Below are 12834 nucleotides of genomic sequence, written 5' to 3'. Positions count from 1 at the left end.
CTATTAGTATGCCACATGCCTGTGTCAATGTCTGTGCACACTCTAGGCGCATGTGTACACCAAAATTGAAAGAATGCAGTGAATTGCAAAGTAATGACCAAATTCAACTCAAGACAACTTTTCGGCAGGCTGTGATGCAAAAATCAAATATTTCTCCCCGCACCATCAAAGCCTGCAATAAGCTGTTTTTGGCCATAAAACTAATGTAGCAGTCACAGACATTGACCGCCCTCTAAAATGGAAATGCACAAGCCTAAATGGCACAGAGGGAATATCAAAATATGACGTATCCTCTTCTTCTAGCCCCCGTCACTTCTCATTGTCTCTTGCCACCTCCCTATTTCAACAGAGAGCACATCTGCTGTAGAAACTCTTCTGAAGGGCAAGTCAACCCTCCCTGACACAGCTGACTGGGCAGACAGACAGACAGCCAGGCCAACGGTCTGACACCTCCCTCGTATGGTCCTGGAGGGAACCAAAATCTAGAACTGGCTCAATCTGATACCAAGGAGGCTGAAATCAGTGTGAAGTGTTCAACAAATACAAGGAAAGCAGACATAACGAGTCTCATATGGAGCAGAAACTCTCCAGCTATCAGAACTTCATTTCAAGACCACCTGAATGACTTGGTGTTGATCTGGTTCAGATGGTTTCCTGGGTCTAAACTGGAAGATTATATTTGATAACCCGCTGTTATTTTTTCACGCTTGGAAAGTCCTGCTTCAACTAAATGAAGAAGCAAACCACAGTGTGCACACATGCTCAGATTCAGCTTTTTCTACAAGTGTTGTCAAAATGCCAAAAACACATACATTACTGTAGGAAAAACAGTACTGATACTCTCTGAAGCAAACAGGACTAGAATTTATTTTTTTGTTTCAAAATCTATAACGTCTTAAACAACAAATAAATCACCAACCGCCAGCTGTGAGAAATGTGTCCTTTGAGTGTGCAGTGTGACAACTGTACGATTTCTTTTTCAACATTTCTACCCTTGTTCATAAAAAAAACAAAAACAAGTGCAGGTGAATGACACGGTACAAGTTCAGCTCCAGATACAATCTGACATGGAAACTGTAATCTGTGTCTAACTTTATCTCAAGAAAACAATCATGCACGATCACACACGCACACACACACACACACACACACACACATACACACGCACACGCACAACTCTATGTCGTTACCCAGTATGGCCCAATTGGGATGAGCTCTCCTGTTTCTACTCGGATCCTGAAGTTCCGTAGAGAAGGGGCTCCCTCTGCCCAGTGCGGGCTCTCTGCCCTGGACACCCCCCCTGCCTGGAGCCGAAGTGGCGGAGCTGCTCCACGGTTCCCCACCCTCTGTAAAAGACGCGCTTCATTCAGGACCACCAACCAACAGCCATCAGGGGTCAGCAGGGATCACAAAGAGCACAGGGAGGTCAAGGCTCCAAATGATAAAAAAGGGGGATACTCACGGGTCAGAGGGGAAACAAGAAACAAGAACTGGAAAGAGAACATTCAGATCATTCAGCTGACGGGCAGACATCACATTCTGGGTGTTTTCCGGGTGGGCAAGGGTTAAACCACAAGGGTAACACAGGAGCAAGGTTTGTAAGGATTCCTGAGTTTCGTAAAAGAAAGAATTGTAAGACCAGTTCAGTACTTTAAGGAAGAGAATGAAGAAAGAGCAAGTGTTGCCTGTAACATCGCTGAGGGAGTATAGTTCTTATCTGCAGCAGACGTGGTAAAAAAAGAAGATCCAAAATCTTTTATTTGTTGTCAATGTCAATCAAGGAAATCCCAGCTGGTCCAGATCATGCTCTACAGTATACCGAGCTCCACAATCTTTTCACATCAGTGAATTCTGGGACACTCAAATCAACGCTGTAGGTGCTTTAAAGTAAGTACAAAAAAAACAAGCCCAACTGCAAGAAAATAACAATTTAAGTGGTGTTTACCTAGATTACCCATTGACAAACTGCACAATCGGAGTGGTGACAGATCGCTGTTTAGCCCACTTATGTGTGAAGAGAGTGTACACAACCAATTCGATTGAACAGTCACACTAGCCTCACATGAAACGAGCCCCGAATAGAAGCATCTGAAGCAGCCTGGCAAATTGGGGGCATGCAGTTACAGATTTTTAGTTAGGAGGACGGTTGTGGATGAAACTAATGCAAATTTATGTATCAATGCCCTCATTTAACATCTCTGAGAGCAAAGACTGGCACGGAACAAGAGCTCAGCAGGATGCAGTTTGCCAGTAAGTACATGCTTTCTATTGTGTGTGTGTGTGTGTGTGTGTGTGTGTGTTGCACTCTTAGCGGTGTCTGTTTAAGGTTGTGTTTGCTTTTCAGGGATGCCGCTGTTCTGTGATCAAAAGAAGAGGAACAAAGGGAAAAGGGAGAGGAAAGGGGGTGAAGCTATTTATCTCCAAAGAGAGGCGTTTGTTAGTTAGAGACGCTGCTTTAATCAGACGCACTGTGAATGTTGACCGACATGATCACAGGGGACAGGGTGTAAATTCCCATCGACCAGTAGGGACCTTTAGAGTGTGCTAAGCAGAACAATGAAATGTATACAGCTGTACTACTAGGAAGTAAGAACGCTCTGTTGAAAATGCAATAGGGACTTTAGATTTAGATTCCCTGGAAAAGAGGTGTTAACAGTTTCCGAAAAACATATGGAGAAGGAACCTACTGCAGCCAGAAGCTGTGCATGATGACCACAAACACACCCAAATAACCTGCCTGTGAATCGGAAACCAATGAAAGATAAAAACGTATTGACACAAGTCACTACGTTATCAAGAAATGGGTGGAGGCAAGTTGCACTGGCAAACAAAAACATAACACATGTATTTGAAAATAGTTAGTTTCATATGGTCATAAAAAACAAGACCTCAACTTTTATGACTCTGTATATTAAATGTTTTGCAGTATGACAGAAAAAACAGATGTGGTGACGAAAATACTACTCTGCACTAGTGTGGCATTCTATTGTTTTTTAAACCAAATGTATAAATGCACCACATGTGCTGGATTGTTACACTCCCTCCATGAAGATAAACAAAGAAGAACCAAGAAATCTGCGGAACTGCTATGCTGATATCGTCCCTGTTGACATCTGATGGTGGAAGCTTTTTCTTATTTATACAATAGCTATGGGTCAACCGGACTTGGGCAAATGAGGGCCAACCAGTGAAACTGTCTGAGAAGGAGACATTTCAACAATTTTAAGCAGTGGAAGAAGCATAACTTTACAAATCCATTTCTGCAAAAGAATGAAACAGCATAGCTCAGTCCAGTCAGGTTGACTTTGGTAGAGTATGAAATTCTATTAAGACACAACGGCACAAGTGAGACCCTGATGGCCGGAGCCGAGGCAAGTTAATCCTGCGGGTTGACTGGGAGCAGCTGAGGGCTTAGAGCGGCAGCTTAACACAAGGCCGTGGCTTTGGCGCACCTGCCAGCAGTCAGTCATGCCTCAGCCAGTTGAGAAAAGCACAATACAATTTTAACACGTCGTAATTAACTACACTGTACTAAAACAATCTTCTCTTCATTGAGGATTCAAATGTAGTTATTTGTCAGATTTCATGCATTTCAGAGAGTTAGGAGTATGTAAAACGTGCAAACAGGCCGAGGAAGGATTTCAATCTAGACAAAGGCTGACTTGAAAGCGTTGACCAGCGGTGATGGTCAATAGATGCCTAGACGTCTATCCTAAAACTGGGATGAATTTGATCAAAAGTAAAAGTTCTAAAAAGCTTGAAAAGGACTCCATTAAAATGGGACAAATGTCTTAACTACATGTTGCAATATGAACGCTGAAACGGTCTGCGTCGGCAGGCATCTACAAGTACTTTCTAGGTTTAGCTAAACAACTTTAACCTAGTCAGATTAAAACTAAAAGCTAAATTTAGTTGAAAAGTGAAGAGTCAAGATTAGAAACCACCATAGTTTACATAGAAACACTGACAAAACACGAAAATAACAACTTCTCCACTTCCAGCATGCAACATCTGCTCAGGTTTATGTATCTAAAATCAGCATTTCACACACACAATTCCACATGACACAAACACACACACACACACACACACACACACTCACACACACACACACACACACACACGGTCAAAAGTTTGGGGTCACTTAGAAATTTCCATTGCACTCCATTGTAGACAGAATCCCAGCTGAGAACAGTTGCATGGTTTTTTAACCAGGGCAGTTTCCAGATTACATTATGTGCTTACATAATCACAAAAGGGTTCTCCAATGTTTTCTCAGTAAGTTATTTAAAATGATATCAGATTAATAAACAGAATGAGCTTTTGGAACATTGGATGAATGGTTGCTGACAATGGGAAATGTAGATATTGCATCAAAGATCAGCCCCCCCCACTCACATCAGCTGGTATTCTGTCTATAATGGAGTGGTATGGAAATTTGTAAGAGACCCCAAACCTTTGACCAATTGTGTGTGTGTGTGTGTGTGTGTGTGTGTGTGTGTGTGTGTGTGTGTGTGTGTGTGGTGTGTACTGTGTGTGTGTGTGTGTATGTATATATACATATATATAATTTTTGTATCATGCCATACAAAGTTTTGGAGACACTGGATATCCAAATCACATGTTTCACTTATTCATTTAGCTATTATTTCTAAAAATCTAAATTGTATAACTGTGCAATCCATCCTCTTCCTGTGTGTCTTTCCTGACTGCATATGCACAGGTATTTGTGTATAACTGTATCTGCGTAGGTTTCTGCAACTGTGTACGTGAAAAGTTAATTGTCCATATTTGCATGCAGTATAAAGCAGCAGTGGGAGGCAGACCTGGCACATGCTCCCTCCCGCTGATTTGAGCTGTCAACTGCATTTATTAACTATGATGAATCACCCCTCCGCCTCACATCCAATCAAAGGCCTCTCAGAGGGACTCAAATCTGGTCACCTTTAACTAAATGATTTTCTTGGCCCATGGTGCGCCAGCCAGTGATTGGACTGGCTACCGGATAATATGGCTGCTGTTGGAATTATCCTGCCAATGGACCACAGCTGGATCAGTCATTTTTGAAACAGTGTGGTCAATTAAGTGGCCAGCTGACAATGTACAGTAGCAGCGTGGGGAAGGATAATTTTAAAAAGACCTGGTTGGAATTAGGAAATAAAAAAACAAAAAAAAGAGTTCTAAAGCCAGCGAGAAAGGAAGGAAGTATAAAGGTGTTCTCTTGACCTTGCCTTAAGGATGTAGATTTAATGAATGAACTAGATTCAGTCCTTGCTGCATAATACACTACATTTTACAATGCAAACTAACAGCCACCACTGAATCCCATTAATCTTTCTTTTTCTTTCAGTTCTCAACAATTTAGACAAATTTTCCTTAAGCCTTGCCTTTCCTCCAAAACCCCCAGCAACTTCAATCCATCTATATTTACCTAAAATACACTCATAAATCTCTTGGAATCCCTGAATAGTTCACATTACCGCACACATTATTCTAAAAGGGAAGTGTACAGAGATGAGACAAGGTCAGTGAAAACACAAATCCCCAACAGGCCGTGTCTTTCTCTCAGAACACGAGAGCAAAGCTCAGTCTGGAACTGTACACCTCAACCCTTGCTGAAGGATAAAGCTTTTGATCCCGGCCTGAACGGAAGGACTTGGGCGGAAGAGAAGGAACGAACGGGGAGAAAAAAGAGAGAGAAATCAATCGATCCTTGTAGACACAGCTTCAAGTTTCCAATCTAACACTGCGCTGTATCGATCAGGCTTCATAAGAGACAGGGCGAGGGGACAGTAATGCCGGCAGTGGATTTGGAAGTCTTTAATAAAACAAACTCCAGTGCAGGGAATGGAACAATAAAATCTATTGGGACCGGGGTTTTTTTTCTATTAATGCATTGCAAACACCCAACATACAGGAGATGAGGACACATAATGGATGCATGGATGGATACAGCATAAGGATGCGTACAAGAAACATGTCATGTCACGGTAGCACAGACAGCTTACAAGAGTAAAAAACCACCCAGCTGGCCCGTTTCCTCCGCCTGAGCTGTACTCTGTCAGCTTCTTCTCTACTTTAACATAGCTTTAACATAAGTTTGGAGATATGAAACAATTATTAATGTAAGGATGCTAACTTAAACCATGTGAAGTTTAGCTTGTTAGCACAATAATGTTTAGCATGGTAGAATGCAATGTAAGCATTAACTCAAAGTACAGACGAAACTAGAGCCTGACCAATAAAGGATTTTTAAGGCCGATATAGATGCAAATACTTGGTTATTTACTGATATGCTGATTTATCGGCCGATATGTATATATATATATATATATATATATATATATATATATATTTTTTTTAATCCAGAAACGAGTTACATAATGTAAACAGATTTCCCTAACATTAGTCATTTGGAGTTATTTATGAGTTCTCACTAAAATAATATGATAATGATTTGTTTTATTGTCACAACAGAACAGAGGAAAATCCAAATATATTACATTTCTGATAAATAACATGCATAAACTTAAAAGTCCTTTAAACAAAAACACATTAACAAAAGAAAGAATCAGTGTTTCCAACAGGGACGTTGTAGAGCGTCCATGAATGCAAACCATTAAGCTCGTGCTTTTCCCAAGATCTGAGCTGGCATGAGACTTTAGTAGCAATGCACTTACCCCATTTTCTCTATTAATAAATATACACATGTTCTATATGTTTCTGATCAATGTGTTTGATCATATGAATGTCATTGTCAACATCCAGTGTGAAGGGAGAAATAATAAAGAAGCCAGGTGGCCAAAAATGGTGAGCAAATTGGAATACATTGAGTAAGAAAGTGAGTAAGAATTACTTTCTAACTTTGCTGTCCTTTAGATTAAGATTTTGTGTTCTTGCAAGAATGTGGTGTTGGCCTGAAAACACATCTCTAATAATACCTGTAGTCCATTGTGTTGACTTCAATCTTTGCCCTTCTGTGTATGTGCAGGGTGTCTTTGCAGATTTTAACAATCTTGAGGACTGATTATTAGCATGATCTGTAAAATAAATGCCAAACCCGATCCAGTGTATCTGATTGGTGCATGACTAGGCTAAAGGCTGAAAAAAAAAAGTGAGGAAACGCCCACTCCTTTAACAACTTTGATAAAGTAAACACTAAATCTGCTTGGTGGAAAACAGTGTAGGAATGTTTACATCCAGAGCAACTCCCAGCTATAAATGCATTTGACTGAATGAGCGTGAAGCAGGGAATGGCACAAAAAAGAGAAAGGGTGCTCAGTCAACCAACTCTGGATAAATAAAGCAGGAAAATAAAGTTAGGAGAACAGTCAGGATTCTCTCTTTCTCTCTCTCTAAAAGATAGAGCACAATAAATGGTGTTTCTACGTCTGTACCTCCTCTGCATTTCCCCCCTGACTCTCGCACTAACACACACACACACACACGCACACACGCAGGCATACGCACAAACGCAAGCAGGGAAAGAGATAGCGGTATACACTCTTATCTCTACACATTGGCAGCTCATAATGAGAGTGACTTCCTCTGCAGCCAGCGGTTGAGTGGTGCTGACAGCCTCTCAGCCCCGCGTGTCAGCACAGGGGGGATTTGAAGCACTGCCTGGGCTTGACAGCCGGGCCACGCACTTACAGATGTTTTCACACTCGCAACACAGGCACATACATACATACATACATACATATATATGTATACACACGCACACATTGCCGCAACTGCGCTTCAAGGTTGACTTCAGTTGTAGGAGGAAAGAGACTAAGATCTGTTTGAAGTCTTGACACATGGAAAAGACTCAATATTGAGCTTTGGTGTATTGGGGCTTATGAGTGGTGAGTGGGTGATATACAGAGAGCTGCTGTACCAGCCAACTGGGAGGAGGACGCAGCTTAAGGAGAGAGTTTAAGCCAAACAGACATCAATACACACCGACGGGTTAAGAAATTCATTACAAGCCAGAAAAAACAGTTTCTGATTACTGCATAGCCGCCTGTAGAACATTGGAAGCATGCACAAAAACACTCAAACTGGCTAGATTTAGTTTAAATTTAAGTTAGTTACTGATGCCCTTGACATGCAAGGACAGGGATAGACATGGAGGACAAAGGCCACATTTTTTAAATTCTGTGTAATGCATCATGCTGAAAACCTACCGTTTACTGTAAAGTTTTGCAGTATGGTGGTTTAAGATAAGTGTTACCAACCTAAATGCTATATTATCACTTCAAAACTGCCAAACATTTATGAAAGGTCAGTCCGCAGGCCAGAGTGAAAATGATAGTTGTATGAACTCATCTTTATTCATACGGTGCACCTCCTGGAATTTGTGATGTTCTTATCCGCCTTCCCCCACACTGCCACCCCGTCATTTCACCACGGCTGCTGTATTTACCTTACGTCACTTCTGGCTGCTGCTCAGACTGCCGATTGCTTTTTCTCTCACCTCTCATCGTACTTGTGCTAAATGACAATTGGCTCGCACAGTAAAATGGTCTCTTATCTGCAAACAGTGCAATCATGCAGTGTAATATTTATGGCTGTATGCCAAAAATGTTTTGAAACTCAAATCCCCCATTACCCAGATGTCGAAAGGGTTTTTAAGTCAAGCATATCTGCAGTTGTGTTTTGGCTCGAAAAATGAAGGGGCCATGAAAATGGGGAGAGCTTTTTCTTTTTGTGTACGAAAAGCTGTCATCGCTTCGTCCCAAGAATAAACGGCGATTTCAGAACGAGTGACGAGTCTGTTCGAGTTGTCAAAAAACAAGATGATGCAGATGAAGGACAGGAACAAAAGGTGGCAGATGAAGAGAAGACATCTTTTGAAAGGGACACGAAGGGTACCTGGAGAAGCCAGTGTTCATGAATACAGAAATACGAAACTACCCAGGCTGTGGATTCATCCATTTCCTCCACCACTTTGATTTTCTAGCAGCCTGGGCCAAATGGTGTGGCAGTAATTCTGAGTCCACTTGAACGTCAGAATAATGCTCTCTGTTTCTGTGTTGCTCCCTCCTGCATGGATCATGGACTCATAAACACAGGCAACTGTCGAGAGGCAAGGCAGCCATTCCATCTAAACTCTGCTCTCTCCTTCCTCTAAACTTACATGAACCCATGCGGTGCAATGGAAAATTATTGTTTTTCTGCTCAGGGTGATGCCTACCTATTTCTTTACTTGATTTTTAAAGACAGCAACTTACAAAGCTAGCAGCTCTCTAAGTTAAAAAAAAAAAAAACACAATAAAGAAAACACATGCAGTAAGAAAAATATTTGTATATGTATATTACAATATTATCAATACAATATTTTGCATGCTTTACACAATATTTTGTGTGTGCCCAATGTAAAGTGAAACCAACACACTTTTCCACTGATAGGGGAGCAGTGGTCCCAATGGTCCCATAGGCAGCTGAAGACCTCACTGAGCCTGTTAATGAATGGTAGCAGAGACATCACAACAGGTAGCGCTGCTTAAGAGGGATGGAGAGAAACAGATAAATGGGATATTGTGGGATACACAGGGGATATTTCTTTGGTAAAGGAGCAATCAACAGCCTGAATTAAAAATAGAATGGAAATATGTGCACATGCTTCCTTATATCCTCACACACAAGTGTTTACTGCTGCCACAACCAATGTGTTTAATGAGTTCTAAATATTTCCTGTGGACAGTTCACAGCTTCCAGGTGTAAAGCTGTCATCACTTTGTTACAGGAATGAATGGAGATGGCAACAAAAGGAGTCAGATTAGGTCTGTATTTGAAAATGTTTAACTGGGGAAATATGAAAAGCTATCGCTTAAGTAAAAAAATCTTGGTCGCCCAGATAGGTCAGTTGGTAGAGCAGGCGCCCATATATAGAGGTTTACACGTTAATGCAGCGGACCGGGGTTCGACTCCGCCCTTTGCTGCATGTCATGCCCCCTCTCTCATCCTTTTCATTTCTTTAGCTGTCCTGTCAAAAAAGGCCTTAATTTCCCAAAAAATTATCTTAAAACAATCAAAAGTTTTTATTTGTTGTTATTTGTATGTGAGGTAAATCAACTCATGAAGATGACCTCCTATGTGTTGTCCATTGAATCTTCAGATCTTCACTCTGGAGAAGTTGAGAGTGTCGATCAGGCCTGACATGGTGGACTACAGCGACAGACAAGACGGCGTTCAATGTCACTTGGGACCCTATGGCAAGTCCTTAAAGGTGTTACAGTACTGACATCATGTCTAGAGGTAGGCCGCAGACACCAATGGGATTCTTTGTAAACATTCATGATCAAAATAAAACATTTAATTTAAATTGTGCAGCCAACTTTTTAGTTGCTGTATATTTGGTCATCTTAGCCTAAATCTTTTCCATAACTTTATTCTTTAAAAGCACTATAGAGAAAGTGACCATTGTGATAGTTCCCCCCCCCCGCAGTACATTACTTAGCTTCCGTATTGAGACTCCAGACTGCTTCTCCAAACTTGGGGCGTCTACTAACATCTACTGTAGCTCATTCACTGACTATGGATAATACAACCCCACTTCAAAAAATCCAAACTATCATTTTAAGTATTCTTCAAGGATTTCAGTGAATCAATGCATACAGTATATCCACTTCAGTTGCACAAACACTATTTTGTGTGTGGCCAAGACAACACCCTACATGTCTCTCTAATGAAATCAGACTGACACCTATGGCTGTTTTTATCAGGAACAGGTGTTCAGGGCACAGCAGTGTGTATGTTTGAGTGCCTCTGCATCTGTGCACTGTATGTATGGTGTCACTAGAGATTAGTCACTTACATGGGTCGATTATGGAATTCCAGGATTATTGTGGCTGCCTATTGTTCCTATAGCCTGGGATCACAATGAATGGTACAACCTTCCAGAGACGAACATGAGACACACGTTCAGACAGCTTCCTGAAATAGGGGGCTGAGCACAGACAGCTGACTCGAGCCGAGTAAGTCTGAGGACCTGAGAGAATTTTGCATAAGTCTTAATTTTTTCACTTTCATTGTTCAGCATGAAATTGAAGGTATTTAAAAGACCAAAAACAAAGTCAGAGGAAAGGTTCAGGTGACAGAGGAGGCCTAAGTAAATGTAAGACCTCCTACAGAAAGACAATGAGAAAAGCAATCAAATTAGCTATTGTACTGCACTCTAAGATCACTCCCACATCCAATATAAAGTTCTGTGTGAAACAACACGCATGATTTCATAAACGAGAAACCCCAGAGAGCACTTTTCATATTGGTGCCCTTTTTATCCACGCATGCTTTTGTGCTTTTCTAGTGTATATTTCTAGTTCCCTGTTAAATTATGCTGCGCCGTAGACCTGCCACGTACTGTAAGAGGCTGTCCGAGTGATCAAAAACAAGCTCTAAGCTCTTATCATTTCTGTCTCCATCCTTCTCCCGTCACCTTGCCCTTTAATTTTCACAGAAAGAGCAGACGAGGCAGAGTGATCTCATGCTTTCTGTTTCTTTGCTTCCTGTCCTCTTAGCCTTAGCCTGCGATTCCCTGATTAACCCTCACCCCTGTAGCCTTCTTCTCTCACCCCTCCACCACCAGCTCCTGCTCTACAATTCTCCTCTAATGATCAGCTGCTGCTATTCTCCTTATGGCTTTATCCCTTTTGGCTTTGTTTTATGTGCTTACTACCATTTTATTGGAGTAAATTTCATGTAAATCACTCCTCATCCACTTATAGGTATACTACAGACCACAGGTGTCAAACACAAGGCACATGGGCCAAATCCGGCCCCTCGCAAATTTGATCCGGCCTGCATATCGACGTAGTTTCACAATACATTTTTGCCCGTCTAACCAAAAAGATAGGAAACTTTTATAAACAGCAATTGCGCAACACTCAAAAATTTGACAGATTTGCCGACTTTCAGACTCAGAAATTCCCACAGAACCAGAAAGTTTTCATATTCAGGCTGTAAAACAGGTTGTTGTGTGTCGGTTGTGTGGTAGTCTGCTTTTAAAAATGTAATTTTTGGAGTGGCGGCGCAGGTTCAAATCCAACCTGCTGCCCTTTGTTGTGTGTCATCGCCCATCTCTCTCCCCCTTCCATCCCTATCAACTGTCTATGTAATAAAGGGAAAAGCCCCCCCAAAAAACCCGACGCAGCGGGCCCAGGTTCAACTTCGTCATTCAGGTCATTCCCCATCTCTCTCCCCTTTTATTTCTACAGTTGTCCTGTCAACAAAGGCCTAAAAATGGCAAAAAAAATGACGGATAAGGAACTTTTTTTCACATACAGTCAAAGATATTTGACTTTTTCGATTAAATAAAATGTCAATAAACTACCCATGCCTGGCCCTCAATGTGATTCTGCTTTTCCAGTGTGAAAGTTAAGTCTGACACTCCTGCTATAGACAGACAGAGAAAAGCTCATGCTCTCCATATCTTTAAATGACCGTTCCAGGCTGATCTGCAAAAATGTGATTTAACATAAACATGTGTTTGGATTAGCACTGAAACAATTAGTCAGTTAGTCCAGGGGTCAGGGCCTCCCTCCTCTCAGACAAATCTGAGGGGTCACAAAATGATTAAAGAAAGAAAGAAGGATTTATCATAACACAATTCTGTTAATTCTTAATCTTTTTGGTTTTAAATACTGAATACCTTTACCTCTTCAGCCTGTACAAATCCCTCAAATTAAACAACTTAAAAAGGACTCCCTCATCTCAAAGCGTGTGATGAGGGGTCACATGTAGACATGTCTTCATTTTGAAGGGGTCACTGGTCATGGGCCAAATAGGTTGGAAACTGAAGGGCAATGAAGCCTAAAGTTATAAGAAAATGAAACCACAATTTAAAAA

At 41.3% G+C, this 12834-nt stretch overlaps 1 protein-coding gene across 4 annotated transcripts in view; it reads right to left on the bottom strand.

The window, feature by feature from the left end:
• gfra1a (gdnf family receptor alpha 1a) overlaps nt 1-12834 on the bottom strand; it is a 118036-nt gene that overhangs the window by 96428 nt on the left and 8774 nt on the right. For 3 of the 4 annotated variants that reach the window (XM_032542165.1, XM_032542164.1, XM_032542163.1), the window contains exon 4: nt 1191-1346. The exons of the other annotated variant lie outside the window; for it this stretch is intronic. In XM_032542165.1, coding sequence (XP_032398056.1) covers nt 1191-1346 — 156 coding nt within the window. The remainder of the gene's footprint in view (nt 1-1190; nt 1347-12834) is intronic. 4 annotated transcript variants of the gene reach the window in all.

The sequence above is a fragment of the Etheostoma spectabile genome, chromosome 17 (genome assembly GCF_008692095.1).
Source record: "Etheostoma spectabile isolate EspeVRDwgs_2016 chromosome 17, UIUC_Espe_1.0, whole genome shotgun sequence".
Lineage (NCBI taxonomy): Eukaryota > Metazoa > Chordata > Actinopteri > Perciformes > Percidae > Etheostoma > Etheostoma spectabile.
This window is presented reverse-complemented; position numbering and strand designations above follow the sequence as displayed.